General features: G+C 42.8%; 1 protein-coding gene across 1 annotated transcript in view; it reads left to right on the top strand.

Moving 5' to 3' along the window:
- The first annotated feature begins 6,744 nt into the window (after positions 1–6,744).
- Positions 6,745–24,831, top strand: part of RAI14 (retinoic acid induced 14) — an 86,638-nt gene continuing 68,551 nt past the window's right edge. Inside the window, exons 1-2 of the mRNA XM_084278114.1 lie at positions 6,745–6,777; positions 17,313–17,404. Coding sequence (XP_084134240.1) covers positions 17,369–17,404 — 36 coding nt within the window. The 5' untranslated portion in view covers positions 6,745–6,777; positions 17,313–17,368. The remainder of the gene's footprint in view (positions 6,778–17,312; positions 17,405–24,831) is intronic.

Below are 24,831 nucleotides of genomic sequence, written 5' to 3'. Positions count from 1 at the left end.
CTGACACCACTCTCATACAGGATGATGTGATCTTCTGAGTTGTTCCACAGAAACAAAAATAATTCTTCCCTTGAGCCCAGAGGAACTTCCTAACAGATCGATTGAGGGTACTTTGGCAGCAGGCAACGAAATGCCTAAGACTGAACATTCAAGCAAAACTGTGAGAAGCTGACATGTCACCCATGGCATTGTAGAGATATGCAGTATTCCATGCGAGGAAATAATGTGAAATTAATTACTTTAAAAAGGTATGGATGATTTCTATTGGCTGAATTCATATTGGCTCAACCCTCTGGAGAATGTGGCTTCGGCTATTTTAACCTTGATAATGCCAAACCCAGATCTCCTCACTCCATGAAACTCTGCCCTTGGGTCCATGTTTTTAATCATATAAGTACAGTTGCATTCCTCTGTGATGTTTTGGTTTGTCACAGTCTCTAAGAACTGGTACAGCATATCAAAGATTTACTCTAACTCCTTTGTTTGCCACATATTTGTTGGTGATTAGGTGCTTCATTTGTAGAAGTCCCTATGCAAAGCCTCTCTGCTGGAGCAGGATTACATAAGATTTATATCTGTCCTTGTGTAAAGTGCAGAAATCTCCAAGGTCTCCACACTAAATTGCAGAGTCTCAACCTTGGATCCAATCCCACTTTCCAACCCTTTGATTTTTTTTTCTCTTGTGATCCAGGATAAATGACATAACCATCTCTGAGAAGTGAGAAGGAAGATCTGATGCTCCTTTACACGAGTCCCAGCAAAGGTGGAGGGCTTTGCACGCAAATATGAATCACATCCAAACAAGCTGTTAGTTTGGTTATAGTGATGCAGGGGAAAGAAATTTTTGTTTTCCCTTTCTTTTTGAACAAGCATTGGTTTACACATACAAAAGAAAGACCCTAAAGCCTTACAATAAATTAAGGCTCACAGAAGGAAAAAAATATGTTCTGATAGTCTCTGTATCAGAGGAAGCATTTTAAAAAACACAGCATATGACTGACACAGTGAGATTCGGTTCTTCTGGAGATGTAAGGAAACTTCTTTTTCAAAAGCTGGGAGAATGACAGCAAAGATAGAACACATATGGGGGTTTGCACCGCCACAACAAAATCAGCAGCAGAAATTGTGTCATGGGAATACAGCTGGGGACAGTACTTAAGTCTCAGGTCGCTGATGCCAAATACATTAAGAAATCTTTATAAGGAGCAAAGACAAAAAAATAAGCAGTTTGAAATGCCATTTGCAAGGTGCTTAGTTTCTCTGTAATGCAAATAGTCATATAAATTATGCAGGAATGTGGATTTCTTTGGTTTGAATGGGAAGAGGAAATTGATTTACAAATTCTGAATGGAATAGAAACCTTAGAGCAAGAGTAGAGAAAAGCAACTCCCTACATGGTGTGTAGTTAAATACGGCATATAACTGCCTTTTCCTGTGGGAACTGCTTTGACTTTTGTGATGTTACAACATAATCAAGGTGCTCTCTAGTGTAATTGAATATGAGGGATTTTACTCTTTAGTGATCCTCAGATTAGTATAATCTTCTTGATTGTTCTTGGGCAACTGGCCTTTCAGGACTTTCAGCGGTTAGCCTTCAAAGAGCCCTTTATATTTACCGAGGGGTGGAAACCAGCTCTCCTCCAAGCTTGCTTTGCCTGACCTCTTATCCTGGTGGCTTCACAGAGATGTTCCCATCAGGCTTTAGAGACGTCTCAACCCTTGAGCTTACAGGGAAGCCTCGAGGTTGTGCAGGGGCTGGGGAGTAAAGGTTTTTCTCCTGGTTGATCATGACCTCTAGCTCTATCTGCAGGGCCAAGAAGCTGTGCGGATGAGAATGAGGCACTGTTACAGAAAAACAAAGCAGAGGATGCTACACAAAACCAGTTCGTTCATGGTATAGAGACCTGAAATACGTCCTGTTGATTCTAGGATAGTTTTTAACAAAGCTTTGTTGTTTGCCTCCAAAGATCTTGTTGCATGTTTGGACAGTTGCCTTTCTCCTTGCTGACCTTTTCTACAGAAAATGAAGGACCTTTTCCTTTTTAAATTATTTGTACGGATGCACTGCCACTTCAGGCACAGTCTGTCTGTGTACGGGGTGGTTTTTTCCATGGACTCGTACTTATAAAAATATTTAAGAACTAAACATGTCTTGTAACAATTCTGAGTCTCTGTGGGAAAGCTGTATTTGATCATCAAGACCACTGCCTTGCAGCTCCAAGGTGTGGTCCCCACAGGGAAGATGTACAAGATAAAACTATTTTACATTGGATGTTAGTGAAAAGGGGAAGGAATTACTTTTCTCCTAGTTCAACAGACAGAACGCATATTCATGCCAAAGGCACTACTAACATGGAAGTGGCAATTTCCATAATAATGTGAGAAAGTAAAAGGAAAAAGGATTTTAATTTTTTTACTCTTTGTAGTTTAGAAGAATTTTATTAATTCGGTTTCTATATCCCAGTGGCTACAAACTAAAATGAAAAATATATCTAGAGGTAGATAATGTCCTTCTCACAGAGAGAGAGGAATAAAGCTACATTTCTGGAGTACTACTCTTCCTCTTAACTGTAACTGATCCATGTGGTCCCTCCCAAGTGAGGCTCCCCAAGGTCCAGCTGATGCCTGCTGTGAAATCCCTGAAAGGTTTAGCAACACTGCTGCAGGCAGCCTGACTTCCTCACTCTGCTCCTGATTTCTGCCCCTATGGCAGAGGAGGAATATTCAGACTCACAGGGCCCAGTGGAGGGCAACCCAGCCTGTGGTGCCTATTGCAGCCACCGCATGGCACAGCCCTGCAGCACAGCAAGGTTCTCAAGGGCAAAACAACTGAAACTCTCTGGAGCTTTCCCTGAAATGTTACCTGGGATGGTGAAGAGGTCAGATTGTAGACTGGGATTCAACGCAGGTGCAAGGAGGAGACTGTAGCTGAGGGAGCTGGGGCTGTTCAGCCTGGAGAAGAGGAGGCTGAGGGAAGGCTGTATGGCCCTCTACAGCTACCTGAGAGGAGGCTGTAGAAAGGCAGGTGTTGGTCGCTTCTCCCTAGTGACTAGTATAGGATAAGAGGAAATGGTCTCAAGTTGCACTAGGGGAGGTTCAGATTGGATATTAGGAAAAATTTCTTCACTGAAAGAGAGATGAAGCATTGGAAGAGGCTGTCTAGGGAGGTGGTGGAGTTGCCATCCCTGGGGGTGTTTAAAAAATGGGTAGATGTGGTGCTTCAGGAGATGGCTTAGAGGTTTGGTGGTGTAGGGCTGAGGGTTGGACTTGATGATCTTGAAGGTCTTTTCCAATCTTTATGATTCAGTTTAAAATTCATGAGGTAGGGCTGGGGTAGAAGCAGAGGAATCCATCTAGCAAGCACAAATTTAAACACTCTAGATAATGTCATGCAATTGTTTGTGGATTTTTCCTTCAGCCTTTTAAAGATCACTTCAAATTAAATAAAATTCCCAGGTAGACTTTCCTCTCTCTCAAGATTTTGTCTCAGTTAAGAGCCCTGTCTGAGCAGCTCCAGCTGTGACTTTTTTCATTTTTTTAGTATTTCCTTGTCTTGACCCTGTCAGGCCCATTGCTGGTGCTACACAAACAGCACAGAAACAGTAAAGAAGATAAATTCCAAAGCAAGTTGTCTGAAACATACCATATTGTGAAGAGGCATAAAGTACCTCCCTTCTGTGAAAACAAGTTATTAAAAAAAGAAAGTGCTCTGGTGGGAGCAGATATAAATGACACTTTTTGATTCTGTCACTTGTTATCAGAGATTCCTGCATTTATATCTGCCACAAAGAGTGGAAAAAAATACTTTACCTCAAGTGAAGATCAGCCCAGGTATGAAGTCATGTCTCAAAATCTAAAACTTTCTTCAAATTGTCCTTCAGTAAAAAATAACAGCCAGGATTAGCAAAACAAAACATATTCAAATTGGAAATAATCAGATCAGAACAAGTCTGATGAAGGAAAAGAACATGTGGCACTTAGAGCTCATCAAACAGGTTTAAGCTGCTTGAAGGATAGCAGCGAAGTGATCAACCAGTTCAGAAGCGTGATTTCCTTTGCAAGTAATTTCTAACTGGAGATGTGACCAGTGCTTTGTGTTCTGCGGAAGGCAGTAGCCAGAAGCAGCAAAAAAAAAAATATAATAATTTAACAACTAGCTAGCAGCAGCAGAAAAAGCCTTAACAATGCCAAGTAAGGTAATTAGCAGATGCTATCAAGACAGTGCAACAGCGTGAGGTGTGATTAAAGACATCTTTAAGCCACTTCCAGGCCTCTCCCTTCTGGAGAAGTAGCTAGGAATGCATAGGTGGTTTCATCACCTGGGCAGCCACTCAAAGTACTGGGTGCAACTTTCCCAGCTCTTCCAGGAGACTAAGCAGAAGAGGGTAGTCTCTTCCTCTCCCATCCTCGCCTCATGGCTGCTGTAGGCAGGGTGTCACGCTGCCAGCATGCTAATGCTTAGATTTTGAGAGAAGCTGCTTGTGTAGGATGTATTCCACCTTCTGCCTCTTGCAGATTAGACTCTCTCTGCCTTACTGACAATTTAGGGTAGCTCAGGCTGAGCATTTGGTAAAAGTCTCAGACAGTAGTTCTCACCCTGCTGATAGCAGAAACACAGGTGGGAAAACATGTCTATGGCAGAGTCCTACAACACACTGAGGGCAACATTAGGAATAGAGGTGAAATCTCCTGACTCTTGTCAGGAGCTCTTGTGCTCTGCCTGCAGAGGCTCCAGCCACAAAATTGTATCAGAGTGTTTTGATTGAGAAGCAATGCTTTGCCCTTGGAGAGGGACCCAAAAGGGGGCTCAGAAAAGATGAAAGCACAGTCTTCCATGCAAGGAGACTAACCTAGAGGGCAGTCAGGTTCTGTCAAGACAGATCAGCTTGGTTTAATGCATTTAAACTAGCTGCCACTACAAAGCCCAAAGCCTTTATTCCTGGCCACAGCTTACGAGACAATGAACAATAGTTCTCTGGGAACTAGTAAATGCGATATTTCTCAGTTCTCAATAACTGAATATCCAATAGTACCGTAGCCCAATGTACTATTTATTTTTATGCACCATTACATATAACTATCCCACACAAACATACCTAAAACCCATCTTTATGATACACTGGCATTTAGAGTGGGAATAAAAATTCAACATGGTCAAACTATTAAAAATGTAAGAGATTGTACTCGCATATTAAGTAATTTCCATGCTAGTCACACATGTTTACATGGAATTTTGCTGGTGTTAGAAGCAGCAGGCAGGAGACTTTCTAACCATATTGTACACATGCATTTGGCTTTTAAAAATAAATGGAATAAAAAATAATTGCATAACCATTGCAACATGTTTTGTAGCTGCTGAGCTAGTATTGCTGGGGAAGTTTAATCTTCCTATTTTTATTGGTTTTGTGCAAATTAAATTTTTAGTATTAACTGTATTAGAATAACATTGGCGTGAGTGTTCTTAATAAGAAAAAAATAAAGAGGAAACAGTGCTGGCATGATTATGGCTGTTCTCAAAGGTAAAACACATGCAAAACAAATTGGCCAAGGTAAGGACTACAGATTAGCAGAGGAAAGTATGCTTCTGGTGATAATCAAGTGTATTTGTTTAATAACAATACTCGCCACTATTACAATAATGACCTAAAGTCTTGAAGTGCACATTTCCTCCCTGTACTGTTTGCCACTTCAGAAGGTGTGGATATGGTTGAGAACAGCAGAGATAAGAGCCATCATGGAGATTAAAGGAGACCTTCTCAGGTGGGAACACAGCTCCAGTGAGCGGGACCAGTCGGTAAGCATGAGGTGATGGAAAGATGACTAGCCACTCTGGCAGGGCTGTCGTGGTGGGATGGTAGGCTGAGGTTCACCAACTCACTTAACAGGGCAATTTGTAGACAAGATGCCCAAAGCATCTTGCACAGGTGAAAGCAACCGCGGCCTTTTGGTGAGATTGAGGTGGTTCGCCATCGGGTTGCCAGAAGACTTGGGAAAGGGTGCTCTGGAGGTTAAACTTTGAGAAGAGGGATTTGTCCTCCTGGGCTTGTGGAGCACATCCAGCCTTGGCACAGCCATACAGCCCACTTTTCATTTTCCAACCTCTAAATTCCTGTGTAACCAAACGCTACGCCAGTCATTAATTTTAATATTAAACAAGAAGTGCCCCACTTCTCCTTCTTCTGAATCAGTCCTTCCTGCCGAGGGGTGTGAGAAAGGGGAATTTCACACACGGGGAAGCTTTGGGGGGAACCGAACCGAGGCGCAGGACTCCACTCGTGTGTCGAAGCATTTAACGCTCCTTTAACGACGTGGCTTTTACCCCCACAGCCACCAGACCAACTCCTGAGGCAGGAGGGCCTTGACACCCACCTTCCCCCCCACGCCCCCGGCCCTGGGCGAGCAGAAGGGCTGCTTGAAGCGCCGGCCACTCGCCCCACAACCAGTGACATACCTCCCAGCCCCTTCCCCAGGGCGGGAACTCCGCGCAGCCGCCACGTGACCCTCCTCCGCCAGCGCGGGGCTCCGGCCCCCCGCGGAGGACGTGAAGGGCGGGGGGGGAGGCTTCGCCCCCTCCCTTTCCCCGCGGGGGGCCGGAGCCCCGCGATCACGTGGCCGCGGAGTGATGTCACGCCCGCCCCCCCCCACCTCTCGCCCTATCCGCGCGGAGCGGCCGAGTGTCCCGGGGCGCGCGGCGGCGCCGCTCCGCCCTTTAGCGGCGGCGCGGGTCGGTGTGCGGCTCCCATCGGCGGTCGTAGCGGGACGCGGCTCCTCCATGAGGTGAGCGGGGCTCGGCGTGAGGTGGCGGGGGCGGGATGGGGAGGCTGCGCGTACGCACGCAGGCTCGGCGGCGGGCGTTGTGAATAGGGGCTTTGTGTGCGGCGCCCACCTGCCCCCGCCGCCGGCCGCGGGGGGCTGCCGCCGGCCGGCGTTTCCCCGGCGGCGGCTGAGGGAGGGAAGCCGTCTGCGCGGCGCAACAGGAGGAAACTTCTCCCTTCTCTTCCCCCGGCGCTGCCGCTGCTCCCCGCTTCTCCTGCGTGGGGGGAGCGCCGGTGCGTGTGGCCCGGGACTCCCCGCCTCTTGGCTGTTTATTTGTTTGTTTATCATTTTTTCTCGCCCCCCCACCCGGTGCGCGGCGGGGGTGACAGCTGCCTGCGGGGGTGAGCGGTAGCACCTCGCTGCGGCCCGGCCTGGCGCCGGTTCAGCCGCCCCCGACCCCCGGGGCGGAGGGGGGGTGTGTGTCTCCGCGGGACCTCAGCCCCGAGCAGAGCTGCGCGGCTGCCTTCGCCGCCCCAGGGAAGGGGTCTCCCGATCTCTGGCGGTGCAGGTCTTGCCCTGCCCTGGGGGAGCAGTGCCGCCTCCTCACTCGCTCTCCCGGGGGGCCCTGACAGGAGTTGAGGCGCCCCCGGGGGAAGGGGGACCCTTGGGTTTGCCCCCTTCCGGTAAAAAAAAGCGGCACCGGGGACAGCGTTGTCCCAGTGCTCTTGTTGGGGCGGTTTCTCTCCGGGCTTTTAGCGAGAGCCGGGCTGGTTGCCGGACTCCCCGGGGGGCGGTGGTTGTGCCGGGCTCCGCCTGGTGCCCCCGCGCCGCCGCATCTCCCGTCCCGCGGCCACGCAAAGGGGGATATGGGGATACGCCTCCCCTGGCAGCGGGGGCTAAAGGGATCGAGGTTTTCTGTAGCTGCTGGAACGGTTAAAAAAAGAGAGAGAGAAAGAAAAAGTGTCTTGCTTTACGAATCGCGTGGAGTTCAGCCGGGAACCTGTGCCTGACTTCCAAAAGAGCAGGCGGAGGAGCTGCTTTCCCTTGCTCGGCGCTCGGCAGGGCGAGCCTCCTGCAGCCTGCCGTTCCCGCTCGTGGCAGTCTTAACTTTCTCCCTGTGAGAAGACTAGTTAAATTCTGCTTTACCAGCGTTGCAGGTTCTTAACAGATTCCCTCATTTGTTCCTGTAGTGAGCGTGCTTATTACGGAGCTGATGCAAAACACTTGCAGTCTGCTGGGGTGAGTGCTGCTTTGGTAGAAGCTGTAGTATCTTCTTTTTTTAAAATCCCAGCAGGTTGCAGATCGGTTACTGAAAAAAAGGTCAGAAACTGCACATGCATCATTTTAGAAAGGTCTTCTGATGTCCTAGATCAACTGGGAGCGACTTAATTTAGTAAATATCTGACAGTTACCTGCTTAGCTCTTGCCTTGGGATGCTCATGGAAAGCTGTCAATGACATTTTATTTACTAGTAGAAGAATTGCATAATAGCCATATGAACCAGAGTGAAAGAGCATTTGAGTAGAACAAGGCTTGATATGAGCTCAGCGTTTTCTTGAGTTAAAGCCAAGCTTAGTGCCAATAAGTCATTATGCAGTAGCAGATGTCTGTCCTTCCAATCTCTAAAAATATTGGCCCTGTGCTGTTCTCTTCCCTCTTCCAAGAGTGCATCTGCTAGCAAAGCAGTAAAATGCTACCTCCTCCCCTCTTCTTCCCCAATCCAAGAGATGTATAACTTCAAGAAGAGACTAGGCGGGAGGCTGCTGGTTTCATGAAGAGATGTAAGCATTTCACAAGAGGGTTCACTTGCCTCATCTCTTTATTATTTTCCTTTGTGTATGTCCCCACTATGTTACTTTTCTTCTCCCCTTCTCAGATAAGGAATTTGTGCCTCATTTTGAGGAAGAAACAGTGCCTGGAGAAACATAAAAGGTTCTTTTGTAAGATGTTAGCAATTTCTAAATCCTACTGCAACAATACCCTAATCACATTCCTTTTGAGAGCTGATTGTGGGCTAGTCTTTTGGTTGGTGGGTTGTGGTTTTTATTGCACAAAGTTAATTCTTAAAATAACTACAGAGTAAAAACAAGCAAAACCTAGAACAAATCAATTCAAAGCTTTAGTGCCTTGCTTAGTAGCAGAGATAGTGGACTACTGAAAATCCCAAGGTGGGAACATAGCAATATGTAACACCGTTGGGGGCTATAGGGTTGAGTAACTTGCTCTTCTGCTGTGTACATACTTCCTGTGTGTTGGAGAAGCCTGTTCCCTTAGCTGTGTTCCTTGGAGTTGCTGTCTAGGTGCCTGTGAATTTGCACAGGTGATAGCTCTGTGTTTGAGGTAGCTTGGGATTTGTTTTCAGAGTTGTCAGTCCCTGCTGCTCCTTACATTTTGAGGGTCATCCAATAATGCACATTTAGGGTATAGAGGAAGTAGTGCGAATAGTTGTAGTGCAGGTAATACATTACAGCAGGGCTTACCATTGAACTACTGGAGACAAATGTGAGTGGTGAAGTGTGGAAGCAACTGAAGATCTCCGTTGGCATTTAGGACTAACTGCCTACCAAGGACTGCTCAAGTGGAAGCACGCAGCAGTGAAAGAAAGCATTATTCCCATGGTGTTGAGATCCGGAATGGGATGGTCAGTAATCAGTCAAGTGGCAGCCATCAGTCAAGTGCTGAACATGAGACCACCTCTGGAGGAGCCTCCGGCCTAACAGTTAGTGCACTTGCCTGGGAAGCGTTAGATCTTGACTCAAGTCCTTCCTTTGCACGTCTTGCATGCTAAATGAAAGCTGTAATAGCTTGCATATATTTAACCGTGCCATAGTCCCCTTTTGGTTTTGTGCCTGAAAGCTGTTCCTGGCATTCAAAATACAATAAAGCAAGAGGCATGCTTTTTCACCTGAACCTGGGGGTGGGGGGGAATTAGGAGGAGGAAATACGTGAAGAGCCAGGTTTGTTCAGTCATTACAACAGAAAAAGAATTTGTACACTGGTCTGTCTATGACTCTGACTTCAGTAGCTGAGGAGGTTGCACATCTGTCCTTGTAACTGCTGAGAGTCAGTGAGCTACTGTTACTGCATATATCTCGATTCCCAGAGTCACTGGGACACCCTGAAATGTCTCTGGGGAATTTGATGCTTGAGTGCTTTCTGAGACCTTGTTTACAGGGACTAGCCTGAGACACCAACACAATAACTCTGAGAGATCTAGAGATTCATATGTCTCTGAAGGCTGGGAGAAGCATCTTGAAGACTAGATCTTCTCCAATATTTGTACAGCACTTAATGCTGCTACTGTTGAATGTAAGTTTCACCAACCTGAATAAAATTAGATAAAAATCGTGTGATTACCACCATGCTGTAGGTGTTGATCTTGCTGATATTCTGCTCATTAGTAGCATTTGTAGTCTTCTTGGGTAGAAAATACATTAATTCCTAGTACTTTTTTTTTTTGAGGGGTGGAAATCCATCCAACCCTCTATTTTTTGGGTAATGTTCAACAAGGTACTGCATTTTCGTAAGCTAAAATGTCTTCTGTACCTGAGAACTTGGAAGCTAAATAGTTATCAACACTGTTTCCAAAGGTGACTGTGAAACTCCAGATTACCAGATTCTTCAGTAGGATACCCTTCCAAGGCCTTTCACAAATATAAGGACAGAGTTTATGGGAATAAAGCTTTCTGAGTGTCTTTGGTAAATTAAAATGATATTACTGATGATCTAACTCCTGCACCAGTAAGTAACTGTTCAGCCTTAGGCTCTTTCAGAATATTCATCCACAAAGTCATGGATAGTAGACTTAATGTTGCATCTGTACAGATTCTCATGTTTGCCCATTCCGAAGCACATCTAGTTGGGAGATTGACACAGAATATTAGGAAGGGAGCAAGTATGAGGAAGTACTAGCTGTTGTCAGCTCTTAAATGAGAAACCCATGTAGATAACATTTCACCAGTGGGACACTGCATCATTTTTCTCTCTTCCTAGTTGTAGTTGGATGCTTCAATTTCAGTCTAGCCCTGTTGGACTAAGTGTTGAGCATGGAAAAGTCTTCAGGACTGCAATGTATCTTATGATCAAACCAGAGAATATGGGCTCAAAATTGAGGGGCACGCAACGAGATTGGCTTTTTGTTTTAGAGACAGGGAAATTGAAAGCAGAGAAAGACAGCAGTATGTCCCATTTGATGAAGGAAGGCTTGTCTTTTTTTACTGTGCTCTTCAGTGAGCTGAATGTGTGTTGACAGTTACTTCCAGACAAAAGAACTGGAGTAAGAACAGAGTAAAGTTGTACGTAATGAGTGAATGGCAAATTTGCCTGGACTTCTCTTGAGCTAGGATTTTGTCTGGCATGTTGTCTAATATGCCAAGTAAACAAATCAGGGCAATGTCATATTTTGATTTTTCTCTAGTTGTCTTCTGTGATTCGCTGTGTTGAAGGCCTTTGTTGATGCAGGCTTTCTTCTAGCTCTCTAGAACTGGTTTGAAAACAGTTTAACAAACTGCACATACATATTTCCCCCCATTGACAGTGTTGCCTGGGTTTGTATTGGTTGTATAACATCCATGGAGGCTGGTACTGCTTCAACTGAATCCATTAAAAATCAAGTTTAACACATGCAAATTCTGGTTTTCAAAAGGAAATGCAAGAGTGGATGGAAAGCATTCTGGAGGGAGGAGTGATAGCTGTAGATTTGTAAGTGATGCAGTATCTATGGAGCTATAACTTTGGGGCTCAAATGCTTAAATTTGTACAGTTCAACACATCCCTGCAAGTGATTTGTGAACAGATAGAGGGATTGTACTAAGTTATTCAAGGCTCTTGCTATCTCTGATGTCTGATTCTGTTTAGAGTGGGATTAACTGTATATAAATCACTCCCACTCTTGTGTAGCGCTTGGGCTTCTCAGTGCATTTTTCAGTGTGTTTTCATTAGTAAGTAGTAGTAGATTAACCAAGCCAAGAATTATTTGTCTTTATAGGTGACATTAAGTTTAAAAAAAAAATCTGTTCCATTTGACTCTTCCTGTGATAGGAGGATGGGTTGCTCAAGATAGAAAAACTGAGCTGTGCAGATAAATGGTGGGGAACTGTTGCCATTGCTTTTGGTCACATCATACATACTCTCTGCTTTGGCCTGTGAAATAGGGGGAAAGATACTCAGCTGAGTGGAAGTGAGAAGATAGTCAGAGGTGAAGTGTTGAGTGGATTTTTTTTTGGACAGCATGGGCTTGCTCCATTTATGTGTGAACATCCATGTAAATGGCTGGGTGATGATGGTTAATGCTTCCAGGTGGTCCTGTGGCTTTAGCAAAGCTATGGAGCATTTGGGGCTTGGGTGTATTGTTGGTATTGGATTGTAGATCAGGGGAGCTCAGGCTTGTGGAGCCTTTGAGAAGTTGGGTGGGTAGCAGAAGAGATGCTAGTAGTGCAGATGCATCTGGCCACTCTGCAGTGCTGGCTGCAGCAAAGCAGCAGCTTCTAACTTCTTCTGAGTTAGAGCAGGGATTGAGATTTAGAAAGTAGTCATCCATAGCATAAATGGTGGTGGTGTACTTTGGGATAAGATGCTTTTGCAGCTCCTTGTTTTGTCCTGTGAGCATAGCCATGCTCAAAGGAAATAGATGTAAGTGTATGGTGACAATGGTGTCCTTCTGGACAGTTTTTTTTCTTTAAGTTGCCAGAACTTGCATGAAGTCTCTAGTTCTTTTCTGTAACTTCACGAGGTTTAAAAAAACAATGGAAGTATTTTTGTGAAGGGAATGGAAAATTAGTTGATGAAGGTTTCTCAGGGTGTTCTGAAAGAGGTGCAAGACTTTTGACAGCTAAGTTAGTTGAATTTAGCACTTACCAGTAAAGGGTAACAGTCATTGGCATGAACAGTTTGCATCGTGTACAGTTTTACTGTGAAGTTTTACTTAGCAAAATGAAGGCTGTTTTACTGTTGCATCACTGGATGTCTGGCCATTGGAGGAGCTAATTGTAACATTGTTTGAAAGGCCTTGAACTGATTTTAATGCAGTTTAACGAAAGGAAAAATTTTGTATGTCAGTACTGTTGTTTACTGTGGTTTGCATGAATCTCCCTGTAAATCAGTGGGGAAGATTATCCTAATCTGTTTCTTATGTTTAAACCTAAAGATTGCATTCTGTATTAAAACAATTCCAGTGAAATTGAGGCCAAAGATTACCACCACTTTAATATCTCTTGCTTTGGCTAGATAGGTTTACCACAAACCTAAAGATGTTTTTGTGACTTGTATTCCTGAAAGCTCTTTCTTAACATGAAGATGATGGAAGATGAGATAGAGGACTAGATACTTAATTTGGGGGCTAATGGTTAAAAGCATGTGATCTGCATTAGCTGTTGAGAATCCCTGGAGTTAAGCACTTCTCTACTATTAACTCAATGCCCCTACAAAATGACAGCGCTCAGTATTTATTGTCACATTTGTTCTGAAAGCAGAGAAATGCTGCTATTAGTAGAGATTGTGTCTTGTTAATACCTGTGATTCATTGTAGAAATACTCTTCTGAAGTGTCTTGATGCTCCCTAGTGAATTTCTAGTAGTCGTTTTCTATCTTGTAGAACAGGAGTGCATTAATGGTGCTTCCTTTATCCCCCCTCTGGCGAATGAACAGTTGTCATAAAGCTCTGCTGAATCAGGATGCTGACCTCTTTTTGCATCAATTCCAATAATTACACCCTTAGAGAGGTGACTTCCTTCTTTAGACATTGCCAAGAACAGGCAAGCCTCTCTGCTTCACTGGATTTTATCTCTACAACTGAAGGATTATGGGCAGTATGATGCACAAGCTGTAATCTTAATGTTTGTGTTTATCTCTTATGGAAAAAATACAGATGTGACACACACTAAACTTGGGAATGCTGGGTTTGTGTGCTTGTGCATGCTTTTTTAATTATGCTGAAGTCTTGAGTTTCACATTCAACATATAAAATGCACTTACGCAAGAGGTGAAATATCCTGTGGGAAAAATAAGTTGGCTTCTAATAGAAACACAGCTCACCTCCCTTCTTCCTTCCTCAAAAAGGGGAAGAGTAACATATTAGGAGTCCTTGCAAAGCTTGTTAATTAGACCCTGTTACAGGTTTGTCACATTAGAGATTCCAGCTTTGCAGCTGTTTTGTGCATATACCTACAAGGAGTTTTCCCCCCCCATAGTCCTGTAGTTGAGTACTTTATCTTCCATGGGAGCTATAACAAATCTTTTGTTCATGGGAGCCAAAAAGGCTGAGGGGGTGGAAAGGGAAAAGGCAGCCTATAGCAGGCAATTCTTTGGCAATCTGTATGTGAGGAAAGATTTCTTGTTCTCAATTCCCTATGCAGAGGATTTCTTTATATTTATTAACTGGTCTGATTAAATGGTTTGCTTTTTTTTAGTTAAATATGTTTAAGTGTTAAAATAAAAAGTCCTGTTAAGTTTTGGATTTTGTGGAATACTGTATAATGTTTCTCTCAGCTTTAAAAGTTCCTTTAAATTATGTTTTTGTCCTCCATGTTCTTGTTCTTTTTTCTCTCTCATTTTTTTTTTTTTTTCCCCCTCCCAGCATGGTATGTAAAGTAGGCCAGATAAGTGTAATGGCATTTGCCTTGTCTGTACCCTGGCATTTCTGGTCTTTGCAATGCTCATTATTCTTGGTGTTGCTCGAGAATGATTTAGGAGATTATTGGGCTCTTGCTGAGGTTTAGGCTCCTTTCCAGTGCAGGTTATGACAGCTGTTGTGCAATTTAAACAATTTCTCAAAAGTTTGAGTAGGTGGAGAACAAATACAGAGTTGTGCTTCTCTCAGAGCAACCTAAAATAATTCCTTCTTTTGGACTGTCAAAACTTGCCTCTTTTAAATTGTTTTTTTTTCTTACTTCCTTACAAATACTCCCTTCAGCCCAGGACAAAGCTAAGAAATTGTTACTTATGCCAGGGAGTGAAAAAAATCAAGCAGTTTTTTTTCCTTTCCTTTTGCATGCTGAAGAATTTAATAAAATGCCACAAATTCATTCTCCTTGAGATGAAAAGCAAGAAGTTTGAATGAAACCCCTCATTTGTATACCTGAAAGCAGACAGGAATCTGATATGACTTCAAAATGACTGTTTAATTAGACTTAGAGTAATTTAATTAGATTTAATGATATTTTAACAGCCTACAAAATTACCCTGTCCAGATTACATACTGTGGAGGTGTGTGTTCTGTGGGAAATGTATCAGTGTGTGTGTAATGTATGGGATTTTTCATCATGGAATGGTTAGGGTTGGAAGGGCCCTCAAAGACTACCTAGTCACACACCCCTGCTATGGGTAGGGACATCCTCCACTAGACCAGGATGGGTAGGGATATCCTCCGCTAGACCAGGTTGCCTAAAGCCCCATCCAACCTGGCCTTGAACCCTGCCAGGGAGGGGGCAGCCACAGTTTCTCTGGGCAGCCTGTGCCAGGGCCTCACCGCCCTCACAGGGAAGAATTTCTTCCTAATATCAAACCCTAAACACACCCTCTTTTAGTTTAAAGCCATTACCTCTTGTCCTATTGCTACAGTGGAGTCCCTCTCCAGCTTTCCTGTAGGCATTACCAGGTACTGGAAGGCTGCAGTAAGGTCTTGGAGCTTTCTACAAGCCTGACTGTCTCAGCCTGTCTTCACAGGAGAGGTGCTCCAGCCCTCTGGTTGTCTTTCTGGCCCTCTTCTGAATTCACTCCACAAGGGCCATGTCTGTCTTGTACTGGGGAACCCAGAGCAGGACACAGCACTCCAGGTGAGGTCTCATGAGATCAGAGTAGAGGGGCAGAATCACCTCCCTTGACCTGCTGGTCATGCTCATCTTGATGCAGCCCAGAATATGGTTGGCTTTCTGGGCTGCAAGCACACATTACGCTCTCATGTGGAGCTTTTGATCAGTCAGCGTCCCCAAGTCGTCCTCTTCAGGGCTGCTCACAATCCATTCTGAGCCCAGCCTGTGGCTGTGCTTGGGATTGTGCCGGCCCATGTGTGGGACCTTGCACTTGGCCTTGTTGAACTTCGTGCAGTTCGCACAGGCCCACTTCTCAAGCCTGTTTGTTTTTTGTTTGGAGCTTTTTTGAAGAAATGTACTTGTGTTTGTCTTAAATGGCTGTCAGATAAATATGGGGTTGAACATGTGAATAACATGTTTACTTAACATTAATTGCTATTCCTGAATGATTCCTTTCTGGAAGCATTCATATATATTCTACAAAGGGTGTACGGTGTACTTGCATTTTAAAAATCATGGTAATGCAATCACATAGAACATAATAACGATACTTTCTTCTATGAAATAATTGAATCTCACTTTACATATCAAACTGTGATCTCCTATTTCTGAAGGGTGATGTGAAACATGAGTGACCCTGCATGACCTATTTGAATTTATGCTCCAGTCCTCATTTCGGTTATTTATTTATCTGGCTAGGCTCGTAATATTTTTTCTCCTTTTTTCTAGTGTGGAGGGAGGAAGTTTATACAGCTGAACATCCTTTACTTTAAACTGTTCCTTCAGAAGGAATTCGTATAGCAGCTAGTACTTGTAGATGAGAGTGACTGGCTGTTCCAGTGAGCATACTGTAAAACTAGAAATTTGGAACATTTTGCATAGATGGCTTTGTCCAGACCAGGCTTATATTGCTCTTGCATTAAGTTTTTCTGCTGTGCTCTAGGAAGAAGCACATTGCTGTCTAATTTAATGTGCTGTTTGCCATCACATTTATCTTGGATTAGTAATATCTGGTATATTGAAGTTTTCTGAAGGAAAGTTTGCTCTAGGCACTGTCTCCCTGTTCCCCTGTGAGAGCTTGCAGGTTGTCTGTAATGTTACTTGTGTATGTTTGTGCAACTGCTGCTTTTCTTCGCTTGAAAGAGAAGACGGGGGAAACATGACTGTGATAGTGCACTGCCAAATTAGGCAGCTGTGATTCCAAGAATACACATATGGTTTCTTATGAGGAAGAGTATAAAACAATTCTTCTAGGATAACCTCTGTTCTTGCTCAGATGGTTCTATCTCCTACACTGTGTTGAGCTCCCCTAGTATGGGACGTGCACGGTTTAAGTATAATTTTGAATATGGTTAGTGGTTAGACTTGTACATGCATTATCGGTGATACTTCTGCTATCCTGTGCAGACCCATGGTTTTAATGAATGACTTTGCATATTTATTTATGCTTTTCTCCCTTTACGGATGTCTGCCCTCATGATAATGTTAAAATAGGCAGTGGGCAATGAAAGCTGCTATGTGTATGAACATGTTGGTGATGTCATTATGTTGAGAGGTAGCTACTATAACACGATACACACTTAAGGTTTGGTACAGATTTGCTCTATTCTTCTGTGGTCAGACTTAGGCTTGCTTTAAGTTTGGACAAGCAGAAAGTTTCCCTTAGCTGGCTGTTAATCTTTTTTAGAGCTTGAGGGCTAAACCCTCTAAGAGTGATATAGGTATGCAAATTCAATTCAGACTTAGCTGCCAGTGAACTGAATGGTATCAAGTTGGAATCTTATTTTTTTTCTTTTCTTTTTTGTTTAGATATTGAAAAAGGATAAAAAGCTCCTCAAAGGTTTGGAAGGTTGAATGTGATCAGCATGAAGAGATTAAAAGCAAAGTTCAGGAACAGTGACGTAAGTATTTCTACTCAGTTTGACTGCTGGTTTCCATGCTGGAAACAAGTTCTTCACTCCCACCTTGATAAGGTTGTAGGTTAATGAATTACAGAGAAGAAAACGTTTTTCCAAGCACAAAGGCAACAGCTGAGTACAGCATGGAGTAGACTGTTTCTATTCAGATGGCAATTCTCCAATATGCAAACTAATAGTATTTCATTGCCTTCCTCTCCATAACTGTGTATCCTGCTCATATGTGTGGGGTCTGCAGAGCTAATGTCAGATTGTGCTGGTGCCCAGATTGAAACTTTGTTCCAGGTATAGGATTAAGCCTAGTAGGACTTTACTACCCAATCGTATTTCTGTCTAAGCATAATACCATTCTTATCAGTGTGGTATTTGAGCACTTAACAAAATGTCTTCTCAGTCTGTGGCAGGGTTTCTTTGTCAGCAGGAATACAGGAACCAGCTGTGGCTTATCAGTTCTAGTGCAACAGCAGAGGTGGATTTGGGGCTTGGGCAGGGAGGATGACAGATGTAAATATGGAGGGCCTACAGGAGACGCTTCTGAACTTCATTCAGAGAGACATTACACTGTGTATCATACATTACCTCTTGCCAGTAGAGTAGTATCAGTGGAGACCCCAAGATTCAACTTGTATAGTAAGCATACTTGGAGCAGTGGAATTGCTGCAGTCCAGTCCTGTTCTTGTCTGTCTTTTCCTACTGCTCTTCCAGCTTTTTGTCATGCATTAATATTAATGCTTACTTGATAGTTAAGTGAGCAGTCAGTGAAATAGGTGACTTTGTGTTTAATTGACTTTCCAGATTTTGTGTGGAATTTCTAACAAATGTCCATGATCTGTGAAGAATGTAATGTTCTATCCTTCATCCTAGATTTGTGTGCTGCTTTGAAAGAAGTGATGCATTGTTGTTTGCCATGATCAGATTCTCAGCCATGTTTGGTGTGCTTGGGACAAGTACAGGCTGTGCTTTCATATAAAGATGGTCTCATGGCACACTGTTAGTGGTGCCTTTAGCTGTCTTGTAATGCACTTCAGTAGCTGTGAAGAAAGAAGTAGAGATGCTTTTGTGGTATAATCTGTAGATATGCTGGTTACTAGAAAGTGTTTGGAGCTACAGGTTAGCATTTGGTGCAGCTGCTGTGTTGGCTTCCTGTTGCAGTAAGTAGCAGCAATTGCTATTTTGTGTTCATCCACACCAGTAAAACTTTCTACAGAATTTGCTTGAGTAATGAGAACAGTTCTTTGGGTAGTATATGAACACTGTTGTTATTATGGAAGTTAGGTGTGCCTGTGTGTTAAGATGACTTCATTCAGTTTTATGCTAGTTGACTGGGCTGCTGCTCTAGAGCAAAGGCAAAGTGTCATGTGTGACGCAACTAGATCTTGCTGTGGCGAGTCCACCCACTGCTATAAATTGTGCTGGTTCACTTATTCCTTACTTATCTGTCCTTGATAACTTGCTCATGCCTCTCCCCCAAACCAAGTGAAGTCTGAAAGTAATTGCTGTTTTGATACTGCTGCTGTCTACTGGCTGGAGACAATGTTGACCACAAAGGATTTTTCAGATACCTAAAATTTAGATATGCAGCTCTAAAAGCATAGCAGTCTAAATCCGTGACAGTCCAGTTTTCTCTGTTTTGAAGCCAAACCTTAAGGGCATAATTCAAAACGGCCAACAGGAGCTGTTCTATATTTTGTGCAAGATAAGCAAGGAAAATTATCTTTCTCTTTAGTTTCCAGAAGCTGCCCTTAGCTATAATTTGTGAGGTGGAGGAAGAGGAGGTGGTTTTAATTGGAATTAGTTGTATTTATATGTCAATTTATAAGATGTGGTAACTGCTTTTGGGCTAGGGATAAGGGTAAAGAGGGTAAAGTCAGTAGGGATGGAGGGATTTTTTTCTTTTAATCCCACCTCTCTTGTGTTTCTTACTGGAGGAAATCTTTAAGGACTTATTTTGTAGAGTTGAAGGTGTCTTGTGGGGAAGAACTGTACCCTTCTCTTTAGCCTCACTGCTAGCATTAAAAAAATAGGAATAGGCAGAGGAGTAGGAAGAGGTTTTCAAGATGTGTGTGTGAGAAACAGGAATTACACAAACGCTTCTCAAGCAGTAAGGTTGGTAAGATAAAGCTGTGTGCTGGAATGAAGACCATGCAGAAAACTTCATGGATGTATTAAAGTTCTCTAGGCTGTTCTGGAGTGGCTCAATGAAAAGCAGGCGCAACTGCTAATATTCATGCATATGTGTCTCTGTCCCTACTGCAGGGCTTTGCTTTGGTGCTGCATTCTTGCAGCTTGCAAAAGAAATGTCCTCACTCCCTCTTCTTTCATCTCTGCCTGTTTGATTTTGAGGTTATTTGACTCTGCAGTGACCTAGTTCAGGGACTAGTGATGGAAAATTGCTTTGTCAGGTGAGTTTTAGCTGGTTAAGTCCTTGCTCTGTCTTGCTGTAGGGTCTGCCCTGAGAGGAATGGTGAACATAGGATGGGTGGTAGGACATCCCATTCTGCAATTGTTGCTTGGCTGACCTGCACTGTCAAATTGCACCCTGAGATTATTGGCCTAAAAAGCATGAGGGTTGGGCGTGTCAGCAAAGGATTTGCAGGAAAACAGAAGTAAAATGGGCAGATAATTCTGATAGTTTGCAGAATTTCATAGCTGAGATAGGAGTGTGACTTTTAAGATGGGAGAGTGACTCTTCACTTCATGCTTTTGCTCAGCTTCTCTGTACCTCACCTGATTCACTCTGCATGCATGTGCAGGCTGCTCCATTAACTGGAGAATCTTTTTTCCTTGACACACTTAATCACTGTGAAAACCTTCATGGGGGTGACTGTTGCCATGTGAACATGTATATTTGGAGTGGAAGAATAAGACTTATCACGCTGTCACAAATGAGTCTTATCAAAGCGTGATGTGTGGTTACAGGAGGGTGCTTGCAGTCTAGAAAACTCTGAACTGAATGCATAGGTGGGACCGAATGCTGAGGCTGAAAGCTGAGTAGTGGATAGGCATACTTCAAGAGTCTAGACAAAACAACACAAATTGCATTTGGGTCTTGACAAACCTGCTACTCTCTTCTGCCTGAAAAGCTGTATTTTCTTGCTCTTTGTTATCAAGCTCAAAAACTACTAATAGTAACATCTAACTAAAAGCTGACAATTTAAAAGGTGGCCATTTTAATTGTTGCAAGAAACTATTAAATGTAATACTTGAAAATGTTGGTGTGGTAATATCACTTAACAGTTGTCCTACCACTTAAGAACTTGAATTTGTTTGTAGACTGCAGTTTATTCACACAAGAGAATAAACATCTCAATGCAGTAAGACAGAAGTACTTTGCTGTTTCTGCTTGGAAAAATCAGTTTGAAGTAATCAAACTGAAATAAAAGCAGTGCCACTGATGTCTTATTAGGCCTCATATTAACATTTGAGATTGGAGTGTTTTCTGTAGTAACTAAAAAGTTTGTGGCCTGACCTCAAAAGCATCTGGAATCTTGAAACAGCCGTATGAGGGCTGAGTAGAGTTTCAAATGTGCAAAGCTATTAAGCCTGTGTAAACATGTTTTGTTGTAGTCTTAAATGTGACAGAATGCTCATCAACATTTTTAGGCACCTACAAGCTTCTAAATACCTTTTTGATACTAAGATGTTGCAGGAACTTGGGTGATCTGTTTGCATAGATTTGTTTTTAACTGTGTACTTGATCACTCTAGAAAAGTCATATTGTGTAGAACCTGCGATGAGTTGTGTTGTTTTTACTGTCATATCTGTGGGTGATATGTTAAAGTGTTAAGGACTGTTTTCTGCAAGTACTGAAGATCGTCTGAAAGACGTGTCTTGCAATTTGACAACAATCATTTTTCTTCCAATTGTTGGCTGGACAAGAGAAAGATTAGAATTGGGATTTTATTTCCAGGTATCTTCACTACTGAATAGTTAAGCAGTAGAGTGTCTTACTTTAAAATGGAAAAAGGACTCTGCGCAGAAAAAGTAGCTATTGTCAGAAGCAAAGCCAAGACAGGCTGGGATTTCCCAATGCTAATTGCCAGTTCTATCTTCTGGTATTTCTGGAAATGCCTATTGGGGGTTGAAAAGTTTGCAGTTCTTACAAAAATTTCTGCTTTTTGGCTTGTGGTGTAGTCATTGTTCTGTAAATCTCAAAATGAGGCAGCTGTAGTATAAAATCTCAGTCTTAATCTAGATGCTATCCCAATTAAGACTTGGCACTCTTTTTAATGCCCAGTGTCCTAAGTAGTATGCTCCCATTCAACAGTTTTTAAAGTATAAAATACTACGTGGGGGTCTGTAATGAAAGATTGCTGGGATACATTCCATTGAAATCACTGTGTTCCCATGTGCCCTGGACTGAATGTGTGGGAGAACAAAACTTGGGTGGGGCAACCTTAAAAATAATAAACCATGATCTCCTTTAAACAGCCCTTAAATTCTTTTATCCACTGAAAGCTACAATTAACTTTAAAAGGAGCATGGGATTGTTGGAAATGGCACTATCCACTCTGTGTAAATGCTCTACTTTTGTTCAGGGTAATTGTGACAAAAGACCCGAATTCATAGAGTTCACTCTGGCTAAAAAGGGAAGTAACAAAGTTGTCTGACCACTTTACTCAATTAGAAAATGAACTAATGAAAACTGATTTTTATTTAGGTGTCATTTTATTGAATGTTGAATTAAATAAGCCTTAAACATGTGATTGTGATTTCCCCGACTTTGAGTTCTTCAGTAACTTTTGATTCCACTATAGAATGTGTAGGGGAAGACTAGATCTCTGGAATGTATATATTGTTCTCAACCCCTTTGTGCTGGGAAAGAAGGGTTTAGCTTTCTCTTCCTCTTGAAACCACTACTGTGGCTTGGCCGCTGCTTCTGCCTCCCTCTGTTAGTAGTCAAGGGTTCAACCTTCCACCCCATTTTCTGCTCTGGAGCTTTTGGGCTTCATGCCTTTAGTTCTGGATAGTGTAAGTCTCTGCTCCAGTCAGCTTGCTCTCCCACCAAAGCTTATTTGTGTTGTGCAAGAAAGGGTAAATGAGTCCTACAGTGTATAGACCAGGACCTGCTGCTGGTTGCAGTCAGTTCAGTGTGAACCTCTTGCAATCAGGTAGTGCTTTTTCTTCATTATGGATAGTAGGAATGTGCTCTGAATATTTCTAAAATTACTTTATTCAGGTGAATGGTATTCCTGGTGCACTTGAACTCTCCTTGAGGGAGCCGTATCGGCCCATAAGTTTTGTAGCATCTCTTTTAATTGTGGAAGGAAAACATAATGGGCTGGAGGAATAAAGCCTGATAGGGTAGGGGAAAGCAGAAGGGAAAAAGAAAAGATCTGAAATAGATAGGAAGGGAGGGACTTGAAGCTGGAGGGTCAGGGTTACTGTTTTGATAACTGTTCTGTGGGAAGGAATAACCAGGCTCTTGTGGGATGCCTTCTGATCAGCTATCTGTGGATGGGGAAAAGACGTATCTTTGGCAGAGTGTTTGAGACTAGATAACTTACAGATATTCTAGAAACAATCTGCAGCATCTCAGAATGGTTGGGGCAGAAAGGAACTGGAATAGATTAAATAAGAACTGTGCTGGGGTGTTTGGAATTACAGTAGAACCACCTGGGTTGCAGTTGGCGTGCTTTGAATAAACACATAGTTATTTCCTAAAATAGGATTATAGTTTGGAGTAGCAGAGAACATCTTTGTTGCGTTCCCAGACAGTCTTTGTCAGTCTGTAATAAAATGTTATTGTCAGTTAAGAAGTCATGATTCCTTTGTCTGGTGCTAGTGCCGTGTCTGAAGTGTGCAGTGTTCATCCACAGACTGGGTTGATCATCGACAGTTGCAGTCCTGATCAACCATTCTTAGGCTGTGGCTGCATATCAAGTGCAACTATGCTAAACCCCGTGTTCAAAGTTAGAAGCAGCTTTGGGGATAACCTTGCTCACCCCCTTGCAGTTTCTGTGTCCTGTTGGTAGCACATTGTCTCTATCCATGCTTTGCTTTCCACACCTGTGTGTCTCAGAACCACTGCCCTAAGGAAATGACACACAGCTCCTGCACTGCTTTCATTTTGATTTCTACCTCCACCCATGCTTGTGCCCCAAATTAGATGAGGAATAATATCTCCCATTATTACTGGCCCTAGAGTCATATTCTTACTAGCACAGCACGACATGGGGCTAATGACTCTTCTGTAAATATAGATTGGGAAAGGTGTCTCCTTTTCCCAGGTGCTGCCTGCCTAGGCCTGTCAACTTTGTTATCCCAGACTCCTTGTTTGCTTACCTACCTAGAGCTGGAGGAAGGGTTGGAGGCTGCATGAAAGGAAACATTGATTAGTCACTGGTTGGCCACAAACACTGGTCTGCCCTGCCAGTTCCAGCAGTGTCTGGCAAGCCAAACACTTTGCACCTGTGATCTGATCATGCCAGGATAGCTGGTTTGGCCATTCTCATGTGATTCCCTCATTAAAAGGAATATATGTAAAATATTTGCAAAGATTAAAAGGAATCCTCCCATTATAAAATTTTTTTAAATGGAGTAAAACCCTGTAGAGTTCTAGGCAGCAGTATACAAAATCATAGTTAAGTATGGAAAAACCACAACGTGAAGCCAGCCAGTTTGTTGACAGTTCATTACTAAATACCAAAGTTAAGCAGCATGAAGTGGGGGAGAGTAGGAAGAAGAAAGGCAAATGGGCATATGCAAACTGGAAAAAGTTAGTATTTTTAAATATATTGGTAACAAGAAAGGAATCTTTCTTGTATGGAGACTTGTCTTTTGTGTCCCTTTAAACAGAGCACAAAAGTTCAAAGGCCTGAGTTTGGAAGAGTTGAAAAATAGCAATTGTGGGATTTTTTTTTTTTTTTTGCTTATTAAGGTTTAAATTTAAATTAAAATAAGTTAAAATATTATAAATGAGCAGTCATGTTCTTACTGTGATATACTATATCCTTTCTCTTTTTTGGTGTTACTCATGTCTCATCTGACTTTTAAAAAACCCCAACAAAACACACAAAACCAATTCTGCCCAACTGTCAAACTTGTCAGTTAAAACTCGTGTAAAGGAGAAGATTTAATGCAGTTCCAGTCTTTGTGGTTTAGGTTGGTTGTCTTGTCTTTACTAAGAACAAACATCAATTTGCTATGAATAGGTGTTGTAGTATTATCTGAAGAATATAACACCCAAATAGTTTATTCTGTTGGAGTTCTGATCCTTTTCATCTTATGCTTATATTTTGGGAACCAAGGCTGGTACGGACAACAAATACTAAGGAGCTAATCTAGCCAAAATGGATGTATTATTTGCCTTTTCCCAGTGATATTTGATAGTCCTATTCTTCAAGAAGCTGTTCTGATGTTATATGGTCCAGGCATTAGGGACACGTCAAACTCTTTTCTATTCCCTTGCT

This window comes from Gallinula chloropus, assembly GCF_964237585.1.
Source record: "Gallinula chloropus genome assembly, chromosome: Z".
NCBI classification, from domain to species: domain Eukaryota; kingdom Metazoa; phylum Chordata; class Aves; order Gruiformes; family Rallidae; genus Gallinula; species Gallinula chloropus.
This window is presented reverse-complemented; position numbering and strand designations above follow the sequence as displayed.